The sequence below is a fragment of the Brachionichthys hirsutus genome, chromosome 15 (genome assembly GCF_040956055.1).
Source record: "Brachionichthys hirsutus isolate HB-005 chromosome 15, CSIRO-AGI_Bhir_v1, whole genome shotgun sequence".
In the NCBI taxonomy this organism is placed as follows: Eukaryota; Metazoa; Chordata; class Actinopteri; order Lophiiformes; family Brachionichthyidae; genus Brachionichthys; species Brachionichthys hirsutus.
In genome coordinates, this window is record NC_090911.1 from 7,331,064 (window position 1) to 7,346,935 (window position 15,872).

At 41.3% G+C, this 15,872-nt stretch overlaps 1 protein-coding gene across 1 annotated transcript in view; it reads left to right on the forward strand.

Annotated features, from left to right (window-relative positions):
* The first annotated feature begins 8,965 nt into the window (after positions 1 to 8,965).
* b4galt2 (UDP-Gal:betaGlcNAc beta 1,4- galactosyltransferase, polypeptide 2) overlaps positions 8,966 to 15,872 on the forward strand; it is a 76,385-nt gene continuing 69,478 nt past the window's right edge. The window contains exon 1 of the mRNA XM_068748605.1: positions 8,966 to 9,314. Within this exon, the coding sequence (XP_068604706.1) occupies positions 8,966 to 9,314 (349 nt within the window). The remainder of the gene's footprint in view (positions 9,315 to 15,872) is intronic.

Genomic DNA, 15,872 nt, shown 5'->3' on the forward strand with positions numbered 1-15,872 from the left:
TCACTTCACTTCACTTTTATTGATTTGTCGCTCAGAGGGCAATTTGTTTTACAGCATATACACACATTTTCCACAACATTTAACGGACACGTACGACACAATTAAGGGACATATAAGGCACAAAGTAGAGCAGCATCGTTGTAAAGGTTTTAAATGTTGTACGTAATAAAGATAAATAAAGTGCAAAGAGAGCAAACCGGTTACTTCCATACAGGTAACCGGTTTGCTCTGTTTGGTGATGTGACCCAGATCCTTGTGTAGTGGGTCTCTGTCTCATGACCCCCCCCCCATCACTAATATCACTCAGACATTTATGCTTTGAGCCATGCATGGGGTTTCATATTCTAACGAGCTTGGAGCTTTTCTTTGAAAATTGATTTGTAGTGTTGAAAAATGTCATTATTTATACTTGAGATGCACTGCGATACTTCTGAACGAATTTCAGAAATATACTGATGAATAAGTTAAATAGTGTATAAAACATGCCCCCCATTTTTGTGGACAGTAAATGTGAATTTTGTTTATGCACATTCCTAATACTGCTGTTGAGGCTCGTGGTGTCAAGCCAGCTGATAACTGCTGTTTGTCCCACTGGAAGCTGCTTGGTTTGTGGTAGAGGAACTCCTGCAGCAAGATGGGCTTGAGCCACGAAAGAGCACCGAGGCCCCCCGTGCTGTCAAAGTGCAGCATGGCTAATGCATGTTTTGATCAGATCACGAGGGCTGGATTGTAGGTTAAAACTCCAGGGGCCTGGGGCTAAGAGACTGAGAGCGTGAGAGAGAGAGAGAGAAATGGGAGACAGTGTTGGCCCTGGCTGTGGTCTTCATCCAGTCAAATCCGGGGTCCTCAACTAGAAGAGGTTCAATAAGTCAGCCCTCCTCCATTGCCGAAGTCTGAGCCGTGAAACAACTACAAATGTCAGCTAATGCTTTTTTTTTTTTGCCAGACTCAGGAAAAGTTTTGCTGCAAATGATTTTGGTGCAACTTGTCTTTTTATCAAGTACATCCTTTTTAAACTTCCTGACGGGCAAAAACACAGAACCAATAGTGGAAAAATAGGGTGAACAAAGTGCAAAGATGCATTCTCTCTAAATATATCACACAATCGCAGTCATATTATGCCTACTTCCTATACTCAGTGAGGGGAGATCCAAACTGCTGTTACAAAGAAATATTTGCTTGTAGAACAGTAAGTTCCATCTGTAGAGAACCTGCAACTTCACAATATGTAGATTATTTTACCCTCCAACTGTTATTGACATTTCTTACCGGAAAGCCATTCTGAATGAAAAGAAGGCGTTGCTCTCCACAGCTGGAAATGCCAAAACAATCACAGGGGGTTTCCAGTCAGTTCACGTAGCAACTTAACATGAGAGGAATTCCCACTGTGCTGGAAATAAGTGTTCATTCCTGGTGAACATAAACTTTGAAAACCTCCAACTTTCTCTGGGGAGATTGGAGCTGCTACCAAAATCACACACGAGTAACACCTAAAGCATCGGAATTGGATTCTTCTAATGCAAAGGAGCTGCGAACCCTCTGGAGGAAACGTCCGTGATCTTACAGGTTCGGTCACATCCCAGAGCTCATGACCACAGGTGAGGTTTAGAACTGCGAGATTGAGAGATTTGGTTAATGGCTCAGGGTCTCTCTTCAGCACGACCGACGTAGCAGTGTAATTTCTTTTTTTTTTTTTTTTTGTCACGTCACGAAGCTTCTTGGTCCAGGTTACGGTTGGGATCTGACTTGTGGGCCTTTAATTGTTAAATCCTGAGCTAAAGATGTCACTGTTACATTTTCTTTTCTTCTCCATACAAAATATCATCTTGTGGTCTTTTCTTTTTTTTTTTTACATTCTGTACTTTGCTACTGTCTAGTTTTGAACAAATCAAATATTACATTCACACTGTTTGCACTTAGAAAGACAATCAAAAAACAATAATGCAGGCTTGGAGTATAATGCTGCTATTAAAACAAAACATTATTTAATTGTTAAAGCAAGATTCATGATTCATTCTCTGAGCAGCCACGGTAGAGGCGGTCAGGGGCGGGCGTGATGCTAAATGGTACCAATGAATCGAGTTCTCTATGGGTTCCTCACAGGCGACACCTTTTACCAACACGTAGTCATAATGAACGAGTCTAATGACTGAACAGAGATAGTACAAGTCACAGTCAAAACTGTAAGACAGTCTGTTTAAACAGTTGGTAATGACTAGAAGGCTACATGAAGCAAACGGCTCTGCTGAGAACATCTGCTGTCGACACACACAAATCCTGAGACCGTAGAAGGGTGTGTACAGTATATATTATGTGTGTGTGTGTGTGTGTGTTATTGGAGTGCTTTATTATCAATGATGATGTCACTGACAGGGAAATCAAGGCCTTTGTCTATGATGCCAAATCAAGGTTACAGTATGTGCAGTAAACCAGGCAGTGCAGCTGTATTAATCGCATATTTCATAACTCAGCAGATGCGTTTACCTATGTTGTTTCTTTTTTTATTACACTTCAGTGATTTAAACACATCCCTGTGATTTCTTTGTTTTTTTAATTTCTAATGTGCTTGTTTTTTTTGTCCTTTTATTATGCTTTAATAAGTAACCAAATAAATAATAAAAATACAATGAAAGTTCCCTGCTGACACACCTGTAAACAGCAAGTTTCAACACCGTCTCCCCCGTCAGCATTGATTACAGCAGTTATCCTCCTCCTCACGGACTTTCACGACCTCCAGATGATGTCATCCTTTGGGATGGCGCCGCAATTAGAGGATGGATATGGATATGTCATCCTGATTCCAGGATGTTACACTTGATTGGCCAGGCTGCCTCCTGTTGTTCCTCTGGCTACAGAGCACGGCTGGGGATGCGGCATCACGGAGCTGTGAGCAGTGCAACACAAAATGCTCTGATTTATTTACCCCCCCCGCCGACCGACCCAACTCCGACTCTCCTTCCCTCTCCAGTGCTAAGTGAACCAAACCAGTGCTGCCACACGTTTTCACACTCAAATATTCACAAACTCCTACTGAACCGTGCATGACCAGAGTTATCGCAAAACATGTCCCGCTTTGAAATGATGAGTGTCCAGAAAGTAATTCAGCAATATTATTGCTAGTTGTTGTTTTTTCCAGCAAATACAACATGTTCTATGATTATGAACGTGAATCTAAAACCGAATTCGACTTTTAGCGGGTTAAACAAATTGATGTAAGTAAATCCATTTTGGGATTTTTTTTTTCTTTCTTTTTTTTGTGGTATCTTGCAGCCTTTTTTTTTGCAGCCTCAGTTAATTAAAAATAAATAAATTTTAACAATAATATTGCAGCCCTAATCCATCATATGGAAACCAGTTATTGGGTTAGTGGAGAGCAGGGGAGTATTTTTAGTTTGATCCCGTTATGTGATGGATGATGCATCTGTGTGTAGCAGACATTACTGTTGCTTATCATCCCTTAAGAGATTATTTTGTGTGTGTGTGTGTGTGTGTGCTTTGAGTTGTCTCTTCACATTGAAAGCTCCGAGTTCAGTCACAAATCATTTCTCCTTCCAGCATATGGTCACCCTAGACTCTATGAATTATGTACCCTCACAAATTTCCAGTCTGGCCTCCCGTCTGTCAACCCATTAAAGTTTTAGCATACAGATGTTATAGACATTATGCAAGTTGTAGTTGGCACTTCCTCTCATGTACTTTTTGATAGGTGTTTGTAAAGAGTGTAGATTAAGTGTGGCAGTTAAGTATCCATTACATTTATGTGACAAGACCAGAAATAATTGAAGGAGTGAAGTGTCCTAAACGTTCCTCTAAATGCTTCCTGCACAGAACTGTGTTTCTGGTCAGCCCATATATTTGGACTAAAAGCCTTGATTTGACTGCCTGCACTTTGGCGACAGATTGGTGTGAACATACACAAGCCAGTGACTTGTTCATTGTGTGTTAGATCTGTTTAGTCAATCTTCCATTGTGTCCCTGTGCAGCCTCTGTGGCTGGACTCGCACACAGGTCCACCTAGGTCCTGTATTCATGTGCTGTTATTAACACTATGCTATACTGATATTAATCAGGTCTGTGAGGGTCACACTTGTTCATGGATGGAACAAGGATGGATCATCTTAATAGTCATTCATTAAAACTGAAATTTGACATATTAAATTAAACATTTTTGTGGTGTTTTTAATTATGCAATTCAATTGCATAATTAAAAAAAAAAAAAAATACAATTGTATTTTTTTACGTTATGAACAAGATATTAATTATATTTTTTGATTTGATTTGAAGTTAGAGAGACATTTTTCTCAAACTCTTGTCCAGGATTTAAACCCCTTATGTAAATGTCAGAGCTCAGTTCTCTGGCAGCTGACCTTTCGAGACAAATCCTCTCGAATTCCATTCACTGAGCGGCGAGTAGCATGAATGCAGATCGCGACAGAATTTGCGTATCGCACCTTATCTGCTGTGCCCCAGCGCCCGCAATACATCACTTGTGTAACTGGTGTTTTTTTCAAGCTGCTGTTAGTTTTCTGGTGACAAAAGCAAAGAGAAAGCTTCTGTTAATGTAGAATTACTGGGGCCTCCTGTCACAGCTGATGGCAGCAAGCCTAGAAAAAGGTGGTGGAAGTTTCAAATGACTCTGCACATAGAAACAAACAAAAACATCCAGAAGTGCTGGCTTTATTTATATAAATCTCTTAAAATAAGATGTTTATGCTTATATTATCCTGTTTGAGGATATTATATTTCTCTGGAATGAAAATATTTTTATTTACAATGTAAATGAAGATTTAAACAGACTTTTGTATCCATGTTTGTCTTGTATAAATTTGTATGTTTGAATTTATCATTAATCATTTTGTTTCTTCAACAAAGCAGCCAGGAAGACAAAATACATTTTCTTTGTTGCATCAGTTATGTCAAAACATATTCACCAAAAAACCCTTTATACTAAACCGATTCTCATTCTGCCAAAAATCACAAAGCATACAAACAGACATCATCGCAATGGAAGGACTTATTGGACAGTATTATTTGAAGACAACTGGTGGTCTTTGGACCGCTTGCTTTAAAGCAGCCTTGAATCTTAATGGAAACAGGCCAGTTTGTATTCAATCGCAAACTATTTCCATTTCTCTGTGGCAGACATTTTTATGATCGGGGACGATTATGGAATTTAATGCTGCTGTAAAAAAAAAGAGATCCTTGAATAAACTTGTTCCACCAAAGGTGTGCGTCTCTCTATTTTCTCTCTCTCCTTGATCTTTGTCTCCATCTCTCCTTGACTTACACACTTCAAAGGCTTTGCAGACTCATTCTTACTTTGTTGTTGCTCCCGCTGTGGCATTTACATATCACGTCAAAAGTGAGCACTCGGCACCGTCTTGTATACAAATCCTTGTAAGATGACCCGGGGAGAGGAAAACTAAAGGAAGACGAGAGTTCGAGAGGTTTCCTCAAAAATCAGAGTCTTTTGTTTTGAGCCTCTGACCTTTTTCAAGACAAATAAGTAAATAGATAATAATAAATAAATCAGAGTGCACCAACACGCCAAGGAAATTTAACTTCCCGGTGATGTCACCGCTTCAAAAAGCAATCATCTAATAACGTTGTGATGTGGTAATATAACTATTTGAGTATGAAATCCTACCATCAGAATTTGTAAACACTTTGGTACATAAAGTCGTTTAGAAGCCATTCTGTGAGGGTCATGCTGCTGTGCCTGTTTAATTGCCTTATCACCCACACCTGTTCTGCTTGTCAACCCAGGACCTGCGGCGTGCGGATTGGCTGCGGTCACCCCAGACACACCTGAGACGGATTGAGGCAAATCACCACCAGCCCCCATAACCCCCGCTCCGCCCGCCGTTCCCCGTCAGATTATTGTTTGGATCTCACCTGGTTTTGCTGGCTGTCTCTGCTCCCGTGTCGACTGCGGCCAGTCCGTTCGCCAGGTTGTGTTTAGTTTGTTGTTTTCATTGTTGTGATCAGATTGTTCATGTGTGGCTGGATCTTCTGTTCCGGTTTTCTTTGCGGCACTTGCCAGTCGCCACTTGTTAGTAAAGCTTGCTTTTTAGTTCTTCTCTCGGCTGTGTACTTCATTTTGTTCTATAGATTACGTCGGGCTCCAGCCGACCCTCATCTTGTGTGCAGCTCCGGGTTGTTTTTTCCTATGTTGAATTCATCGGTAGAAGAGAATTCAACTGTTGCTACTGTCTCCATTCTCTGCTTTCTGGGGTCCGCTCATGTTAGTTCGTAACACATTCAGGAAAAAAAACTAAACAATATATATTAATGGTTTTCCTCAGCGTTTAAAGATTCATAAAATTTGGCAGCAAGTTTGTCGATTTAACATTTGCCATCTCACGGTATTGAACTTTCTTGATCGTTTGTCACATCCATCCATGTCAGACTGATAGATCTTATGGGGATAGAATTGTCATAATCATCCAAGATTTGTCGGAATGATCCAGGAATGATGTACCGCCCCTAATCGTGCAACGGTGAAAAGAACAATGAAAGGTAATTTCAAAGAATCCTGGATTCAGATGATGATACGCGTCTCCAAGATTGAGCGAATGGTTTCTTTGACCACAAATTAATCAAAATACATTTTTGACTATATTCATGCACGAACAGACGAGCAAATAAAACCATCAAAACGATTTCCGCTTTAGTGGAGGTAAGAAGATACTATAACGTTTGAGATAGTAAAATTTTAACAAAATGTGAGCAAATAAAGAGCCTGGGGGGGTAGATGGACTCCTTTCATTCCTCCCTTAAGACAGGAGTTGTATCTAAACCGCTCTGGATGCAGCTGGTCTCGCTGATTTCCATCATCACGTGTTTCAACACCTGTTGGACACTGAGGGCAACCGACTTGCCCCCCGGCTCTGCTGTCGAAGCAGAAAATAGGGCGAGACCCTTCTGTCTTAATGATTATCTGTCTGACTGCCTCGCCACATGTTTGAAGAATTTACGTCTTATACATTACATGCCGGCCAGTTTCACTGAAAAGTAGCAAGGGAAATAAATCCTGAGCTGCAGAAGCACTGCGGTGCGACTGGCGCGAAGCTTCCGGGGGCCCCCAGTCAGCAGAAATCTATCTCGTTAAATAGCTTGCACACACCTTCGCACACACGCACACACACACACACGCATGCAGACTCAGACACACGCCTTCAGGCTCAGTCTTGACAGTGTTGGCGTTCGGATGAGATATAAAAATAGAAGTCAGACGACAGGAAAAGGAAGCCACTTTTCTGAACAGACACATGCCATCGGTTCAGTCAGTAAACGTGCGTCTCACTTTGCTGCACTGTGTTGCCACCTGCCTCAGCCGCTACCCCACAACGGGACGCTCAGGCAAGAATGTGACTTTAGGATCATCAGTTTTAAACACACAACGCTATTAATACAAATAATCAAATAGAACAAGCTGCGTTTTGTTATATGCCGTCTTTCATCTTTTGCCATTAAAGACATAAATGTTAAAAAATAGGGACAAATGTTTTGAGGTCCAGTTTTTCAACACAAAATTTAAACCTCTTTTTAGATTTGTAATTTTTATACCTATTAACTAATATCTAAGATTAAGATAAATTAATGTAATAATCCATTACATTTCCAGTTCTTCAAAAAAACTTATTTTGTAATTATCTATTTATTGACAGAGGAAATAGACTTTTAATAGACAAAAAAATGTTGGTACCGAAAAGGAAATATTTGATACCAAAGTCAACTCAGTATATTATTGTTGTCCATTGTGGTTTTTATCATCTCCTTCAGTCCAGTCTTTTCTCTCTCATCGATTGGAACCCTTACAAAATCTGGGAATGCTCTAAGTGCCTCTTCAATACCTCCTTTGCTCCGGCATTTACTACGTGTGTATCTCATTCCATCATAAATGCTTTTTAAGTCAGTTGACTGGAAAATTGACCCGACATGTCGATTGGCCTGAACAGCACAAGTCAGAGTTATTTTTTTTTTCTGTGTGTTGATTCTTTTGTTGTGAACTGTCATATTCTCATATTTAAACGCTTTCATGTTTATTTTATATTTTTTTAATGGAGTGAACTTCTGAATTTATTTCACAGCTAATTGGATGACCGTATTGAATAAAGAAGAAGGTCACTGAATTCTCTAACACTGCTAGAGGATGATCGATGATGCTTGGTCTGATTTTTGTACAGCGGATAATGCAATAAGTCGCTGCATCGAGGGAAAATGCACCGTTGTGATTTATGGCACTTCAACCACAGTGGTTTAAGTGAAGCAGTCGATGCATTAGTATGATTTAACAGCACACAGTCTTTATTTCAGGTAAACGTTGTGATAAATTAGAATAATAAAAAAATGCTTTTGCCTTTTATTCCCCTCCAGGTATCCAAGACTATGAGCAACGGGGACAATATGAGATCAGAAACAACCCCCAACGCCGATACCAAGACGACGGCCCGACTGCTCGGTGTTTGACGGCAGCGTCCCACCACAAGGATCGCTTACTAATTGGACATTTTAGATGAGCACAGAAACAGCCGCGTGGATATAACAATCTGACTTCACATATAATCACATCGACCGTATCAAGAGGTTAGGGCCTTACGTTTCTCATCACGCCAAACCTTTCCTTAGAACTTCTCTGTCTGACCCACAGTGGAGCAGATTAAGATTGATTTCAACTGGGGATTCAGGCGGGATTATACATTTGATTGCTTTTGTCATGCAGCACGTCTGCGGATGCACTAGATCCAAGCTGTCAGCTCTGACTTCAGATGTAGCATCTTCTGTATCGTCGTTTATGACCCCATGACCCCTTGCAGAAGTCACACAGTCAGGTGCTTAGCTAGCTGCATGTCTTTACCAGAGGTGTGATATAACCCGTCATTGTAAGTATGGCCTTTTGGTTGGGCGCATGTGTGTAGTCACGTCGTGGCTGGCCGTCACGGGACGGTCGTCTTCTTCGGCCATGACCCGGCTGATGCTGGGTCGGACTCTGGAGCGAATCTGTAAGGGCGTCCTTCTGCTCTGCCTGCTCCACTTCCTCATCATGATGATCCTGTACTTTGATGTCTACTCCCAGCGCTTTGACCTCTTCAGCCGCTTCAACAATGGACGCAATGGCTCGAGGAATAACGTCAGCGGAGCAGCAGGGAACGGACATCACTTTTATTATTACAACCTCTCCAGGCCCAATACAACATTAGCCAGTTACTTGGCCGTAGACGAGCAACTGGTGCAGAGCGTGCAGCCGGAGATCAGTCAGACGCCATCCCCAAAGCCGCTGCCGCCATGCCCTGAGAACCCGCCAGGCCTCGGTGAGTCATTGTGCCTTAGGCAGCCTTTTCACCATCATCATTTTTCATGATATTCTGGTTTTGCAAGATGTGTAAACATTTCTATATTTTTCTACTGTTTGGTTCATCATCCACATGAAACTGCAGATTCCTGTCTCTATTCCTGCCTTCAAAACGCTTATTGCTTATTGCTTATTGCTTACTTGTTGACTTTATATTCCAAAACTACGTTTAGGAGCAATTCTGCCGTCTGGTTCGGTCCACACGAACGAGCCTGATGCCATATTTCATGTTTTGCAAAAGGGACGATGAGAGACGGAGCCTTCTGATTGGATAGGATTTGGAGAACTATGCCCTTTGGTTTGGCATGCTTATGGATGTGCTTAACAACGCACTTATGTTGTTACGTGTGGATGCAATATTTTTTTTCGAAGCGGAGGGGGAAGAATATATATATATTTTAAACCCGGCTACATGTGTACATGGCCTCAGATGGTAAAGGGTTGCATCAGCTGTCTATGTGGTCTTGTCGCCATGTTTAGAAGTGTCAATACTTTAATATTTTTGTCATATTTCCCATCCTTCACTTTCTGTTTGAAGAGAATTCAAGTTGACACACAGACGTTCTTCCCCTTGTCTCTAGTTCTGTTAGTACAATATGTTCAGTGTTGTGTGACACTTTATCCGATTATCATGCTTGTGTTCTGTGATCTAAACTTTTATTATAGCTCATTATACTGTAGCTTAAATGCCACCTAAAAAAAATTAGCTCTGCGTGAGTGAGCCTGAAATGAGATTTTTGTATTTAAATTACCTCCCATCATGCTGATAACTATTCTTGCTATATGTGTGTTATCCATGCAGCTGGTTGTATTTATTGCTACAACCCGTGCATATTATATGCCTGAAAGATGGAAGATTTGCACATCATTACAATCAGACTCAGCTTTATCAACCAAGTACATGCACACAAACAAGGAATTTGACCCTGGATTAATTTGCCCTCAAAGTACAAGGTGTTTGGAATTCTTTATTAATTAAAAATGGAATTACAACAAGCGTAGAATCCAATACACTTTAGAAAAACAGTAGGGCTATGAGGTAGATGATGATCCTGCATTAGTATGAATTGGAAATATAGTTTCAGTCTTCAGGAGTTCATTGGAGAAACAAGCAGAGGAAAGAAGTTGTCCCTATGTCGAGAAGGTTCTGCATCTCCGGAGGGGAGAGATCGTGGCCAGGATGTATGAGGTCTCCAGGGATGCTAGCCTCCTGATTCCTGACCCTGGTCTGGTACAGGTCCTGGATGGAGGGAAGGTCAGGCCCAATGGTCCTCTCTGCAGGCCCGATGCTTCGTTGCAGTCTGGTCTCTCTTTTTGCTGATCCAAACCGGGAAGGTATTGATGTGCAGAGGACAGTCTGGATGATGGCTGTGTAGAAGATTACGAGCAGCTCCTCGGGCAGGCTGTCGCAGGAAGTACATTCTCTGGTGGACCCCCTACCAGACAGTGTTTATGTGGAAAGCCCATTTCATGTGCCAAGAAAGGGTGATTTCCAATCCAGCTGTTGCCCACAGTACTTAGTGTTGTTGAGGATGTTGAGGGGTGCCAACACACTTATTGACTGCATTGGCGGGTCCGGTTGGGGGCCTGCGTCCTTCGGGTGGCTCATCGTGAACATCGCGAAGTCAGGGCAGCAGATGTAGTCATTTGATGGAGGGCTTTTTTGGGACTGGGGTGACCGGGGGGGGGCGATTAAAGCAGGAGGGCACCTCACACAGCACCAGAGGTCGATTAAAGGTCCTGGTGAATATGGGCGCCAGGTCAGCGCAGACTGTCAGGCTGCAGGATGGAGACACAATACCGGGTCCTGGAGCCTTCCTGATCTTCTGCATCCTCTATTAGTATTACAAACAGTCGAGTTTAGACCTTTAGATTGTATTTCGAAGTTATTTCATATGCTTTCATATGCTCTGAATAAAAGCATTTCCAGTCTCATCCTAATTAGCGGGGAGAGCGAGTGCAGCCATAATTTTGTTTTTCCCGGGTCAGCCTGCAACATAAAATGGATTTATCGGCAACTATTTAACACTGTGGTATTTCAAGCTTATAAACTTGCAGTGGAGCTATTAGCAGAGATTCATGGAGTCAGACACGTCGACAGAAACACACACAGAGCAGCTCAGGCCCTCGTCATATTCTGGAAGGAAGATTCTTGTGAGCTGTAGAAAACTTCAGTTAAGTGCAATTGGTGGCAAGTCGTGATACATTTTCCCAGTGAAAAACATTTTGACGATTTTATTCACTCTATTTCTGGTTAATTGTTCAACATGATTTTGTTTACTCATATTTTAATCACCCCCCCCCCCCCCCTCCCCACATACACACAAACACGCACCAACAAACGCAAAGATCTCATTATGATTGGTATCCGGCCACTCAAGAGGGTGACTGAGCCTTAACCCTTTAATACATCTATAATTACATCGTGGGGACCATTATTAAAGCACACTGGAGTCCACCTCTCCGTCATCACTCAGATGATCGAGCTCAGACTGGAGGCAGTAACTCATATTCTCTACTCTTAAGGTCCTGAGGCCAATGGCAGCTGATGCTTCTTTTAACAGGTCCTACACAGCAGCACTTTGCAGACAATTATTTCATCTAAATGAGCATTGTGAACCTAAACCCTTCTGGGGGGGGGGGGGCGCTGTGACAATTCAACAGTTAACTGATAGTGAATTTTATAACATGCTTTGAAACAGGGGAGACAGATGAAGCTGTCAGGTGGATTTGTCGGAACGTGAGGTTTGCTGGTTCCGTTGTTTGTTTAGCGTGAGCTTTCAATGCCTCTGGATTTGGCATTCAGACCAGGCACAGGTGCACCGCTGTGGCTTATCGCCACCTGCTCGCTGCGATGGAGTGTCTGTCTCAAGCCTGTAATGAACAGGAAGGCGAAGAAAGACGGAGAGACTGTGTGTCAGTCGTAGGTGGGGGGGGGGGGGTATGATGGTCGGAATGAAATGAGACCGATAGACGGTTGATATGAAGTAAAGGAAGGAGGGAAGAGCAGGGTCAGCAGGTGATGGGGGGGGGGGGGGGGGGGGGTGATAGTCTGTCTATCTATCTCTACCTATCATCTATCTATCCTCTTCCTTTCTCTCTCTCTCACACACGTAAAGAGAGATCGAAAAAGTGACAAACAGTCCTTGGATTCCCCAGATCTCCAGCTGACAGGTGCTGCCTGTATGAACGGATAGAATCCACAGTGTGTGTGTGTGTGTGTGTGTGTGTGTGTGCGTGCAGTTCAGCTGGTAATGACGAAACATAAACTCAGCATTTCAGAATCAGAAGAATATTAGACAATTCTGAAAATTATTTTCTGAATAGAAAAATTTATTTGTCATTAAGTCCATTTTCATTGTTTCAATGGATTAATTCTTCCTGCTCCCATTCAAAGTATGATTTATGGAATTTATTTAGTTTATATGAGACTCAGATTTCCTTTTCTCATCGTTCTGCATTTGATGATTCATTTCTCTTTTCTGTTCATCATCACTGATCTCTTTGGGAAGCTGTTTCTTCTGTTACCTGCTAGTTATTTGATACTAGCCTCATATTCAAAGCTTTGTGCTGTGTTTAGTCTGCATTTAAACACAAGCATTAATGTATTCAGTGTCTTTGAGCAAGTTTTTAATAAGCAATGTTCTTGTCATTGCCACCGTGTGCTCAGACATCTGTGTGCACGTGTTTTCTTTTAATTCTCATCAGCTTGACCTCAGCTCTGCATTTTTTCTTTTTCTCTTTTGTCATGATTCAAAGAGGCCGTTCAATGGGAGGTTAACAGTGATTTATCAATACCTTTTATTCATTATTCTGCTCAGTGTTTAAGTTCATTTGTAGCGGTCTGAATAAGTATAAACTTAACTCTTTAGCCTCCACTGTACTTACAATAAAATATTCAGTTTTGATATCACTTTTTTAAAAGGTTGTAACTTGAAAATTGTTACAGATAAAGCCATGCTGTAAATGAGAAAAATCATAAGTATGAACCAAAGTTCGTGATGGGAATAAATGAACACATCTAATAATGTGGAAAAGTTCCATTCAAATGCAATCATCACGCAGGAACAAAGATAATCGATACAAAATCAAAGCAAAACCAAAAAGCCACCACTTTGTCTTGTCATGGACATGCGCAAACCAAAAAAAACAACCGAAGTGGCAAGATAAAGAACATTCCCCAAGTCAATGCCGCGGAAAAGATGTCAGCTTCAGGATCAGCACCGGACAGCTACATATGTGGCCAATGGAGCTGTCCAGTGCTGACCCAGAGCGCCATGTATAGCCATATATTGCTGACCTCTGTCTCTGCATTCTGGGGTCCATCAGATCAATCATTCCAGTTTGTTTCACTAAGATCTGCTCACATTTCTATAAAAACAGTTTTATTTCAGTCCTTTACCATCAATTAAGCCACTTGTCTGATATTCTGTCTGAATAGAAATTTAGCTATGGCTCATTTCTGAGATGCTTCACCTTCAACAAAGGTCGAATGACCATTGAGGTCGAGGTCCTGACGGTTTGGTGACAATAGGAGGAGGGTATGGAAGGAAACTGAATACTGAATAGTATAGTTAAGAGTATAATAGTTGTTATTCATGTATTCATGTATTTGCTGAGGGTAGTATAAAACATCCATCTTATTTTTATAGCAATTTGATAAAAGAAACCTTTTGATGTGGGTTATATTTGACCCCGGATGCCAGGATGGTCAAAGACAGTGAAGCACTTATTTATTGAGCCTCTAGTTAACGAACTATGGAACTATGCAAAATTAATGTTGTAAAATGTCTTTGCTCTGAATTCTACTTTCGCCAGGGACCATGTATTTGTCTTTGTTGGTCATTTGCAGGAATGAGTTCAGCCTTATGTCAGGGCCCATTCCTGTTTGCAGGTGGGTGCACGTGGCATGAATGCAGATTAGAAGGATCATTGGTCTTATTACACAAAGGCCTGTTCACGTTGACAAATGTTTGTGTCATTATGCCTGAAAGCATGATAGGTTTATGTTATTACAGCTCAACAACGTGCAAAGAAAAGGGTGTGTTGACAGACGCCGTGACTGTGAGTGGCACGTTTGCTGAAAAGGGCAATTATTTCATTTCGTTTTCACGAGAAAATCTCAAGCTGATGATGCGATTCCTGCTGCGGTCGCTCCCATGCTGGCCTGCTCCCCGACATCTTTGAAATTTGATTTGTTAGCCTGAGTTTTTTTGTGTCGCACCATGAACCTTATTTTATAATGATGTACATTTATTTAACATCGTCTAAAAAAATAAAACACCTCCTACAAATGAGATATTGCACTTTGCTGTATTGTTGTATTTAAGTTCGGCCGTGTTTTATGTTGATACCTGATATCAGCAGAACATCGATTACCCCGTGCTGAATGACTGCTTTTTACTGCGCCTTACAGTGTGTGCTCATTTGTCTTCCCTGGCGTCACAGAGAAGTGACTGCATTGAGAAAACAAATGAGATTTTTTTTTTGCAGCACCTACAACTGAAGAGGCAGTAGCGTACTTTAGTATAAGAAGAATGAGAAGAAAATATGTGTTTTTGTAGCGCTTTTAAAAGCCTTGTTACAAAATACTTCACAAGATAATTTAATCAGTTTATAGAGGTTTGAAAACAATTACAAAATATTTCTTTCTTTATTTAAACATTTGTTTCAATCACCTAAATTACCCGAGCATCCGTCTGGCTGGGAAGTTAAAGGAAGTATTTTCCTCACTGTTTTCAATCAAGCCAATGAACAAGGCCTTTCTCTTCAGAGACACATTGCGATGCACTCCCACACACTGAGGAAGACGAGGAAGAGGACTCTTGACAACATAATGGCTGCCTAAACTCCATTTAAACGGGCCTGCTTCTCTCTCTCTGGATACTCTGGTTTAGTGGCTGTTAATGTTGATCTGTTTTCTGCTTTTTTCTGTACTCAATTTTTATCTCAGGTCTTTTTTATTCCCTCACATATTGATAGTTATAGACAATGAGAACGAGAGGAGATGAGATTCTGAGGAGCTTGCGACACTTCATCGTAAAACCCAACATTGTCGGATGCAGATAAATAAAACATAAAACATTTCTCAAAAGAGAAAAACTGAAACATCTAGCTGCAGTGAAAACAGGATAGGGATGGCATTTCCACAGATGGTGCATTTATTATAGTCCTCTGGAATGATCAATGTGGAAGTATTAGCCTGTTCTGTCAGAGCAGTGGATGTCTCGGCTTAAGCCAGCCAGGTCTCCATGTGGATCAGACGGGAGACGGAAGTGTGTCCGCCAGATATATTCAGGTATATTCGACCAAGTGAATTTAGCCATGTTTGGATACATTGAGGGAGAAATGGAAAAGTAACAGAAATGACGAGTCATGTTTCAGGAATGAAATCAACAACATGTTACGCATATGTAGGATGTCGGTGGTCTGCTCGGCCATAATACGTGCACAAAGCTTTCTTGAATTTTTGATTAACTTCTGTTTCACCATTATGTCATCATTTTTAAATGAAATC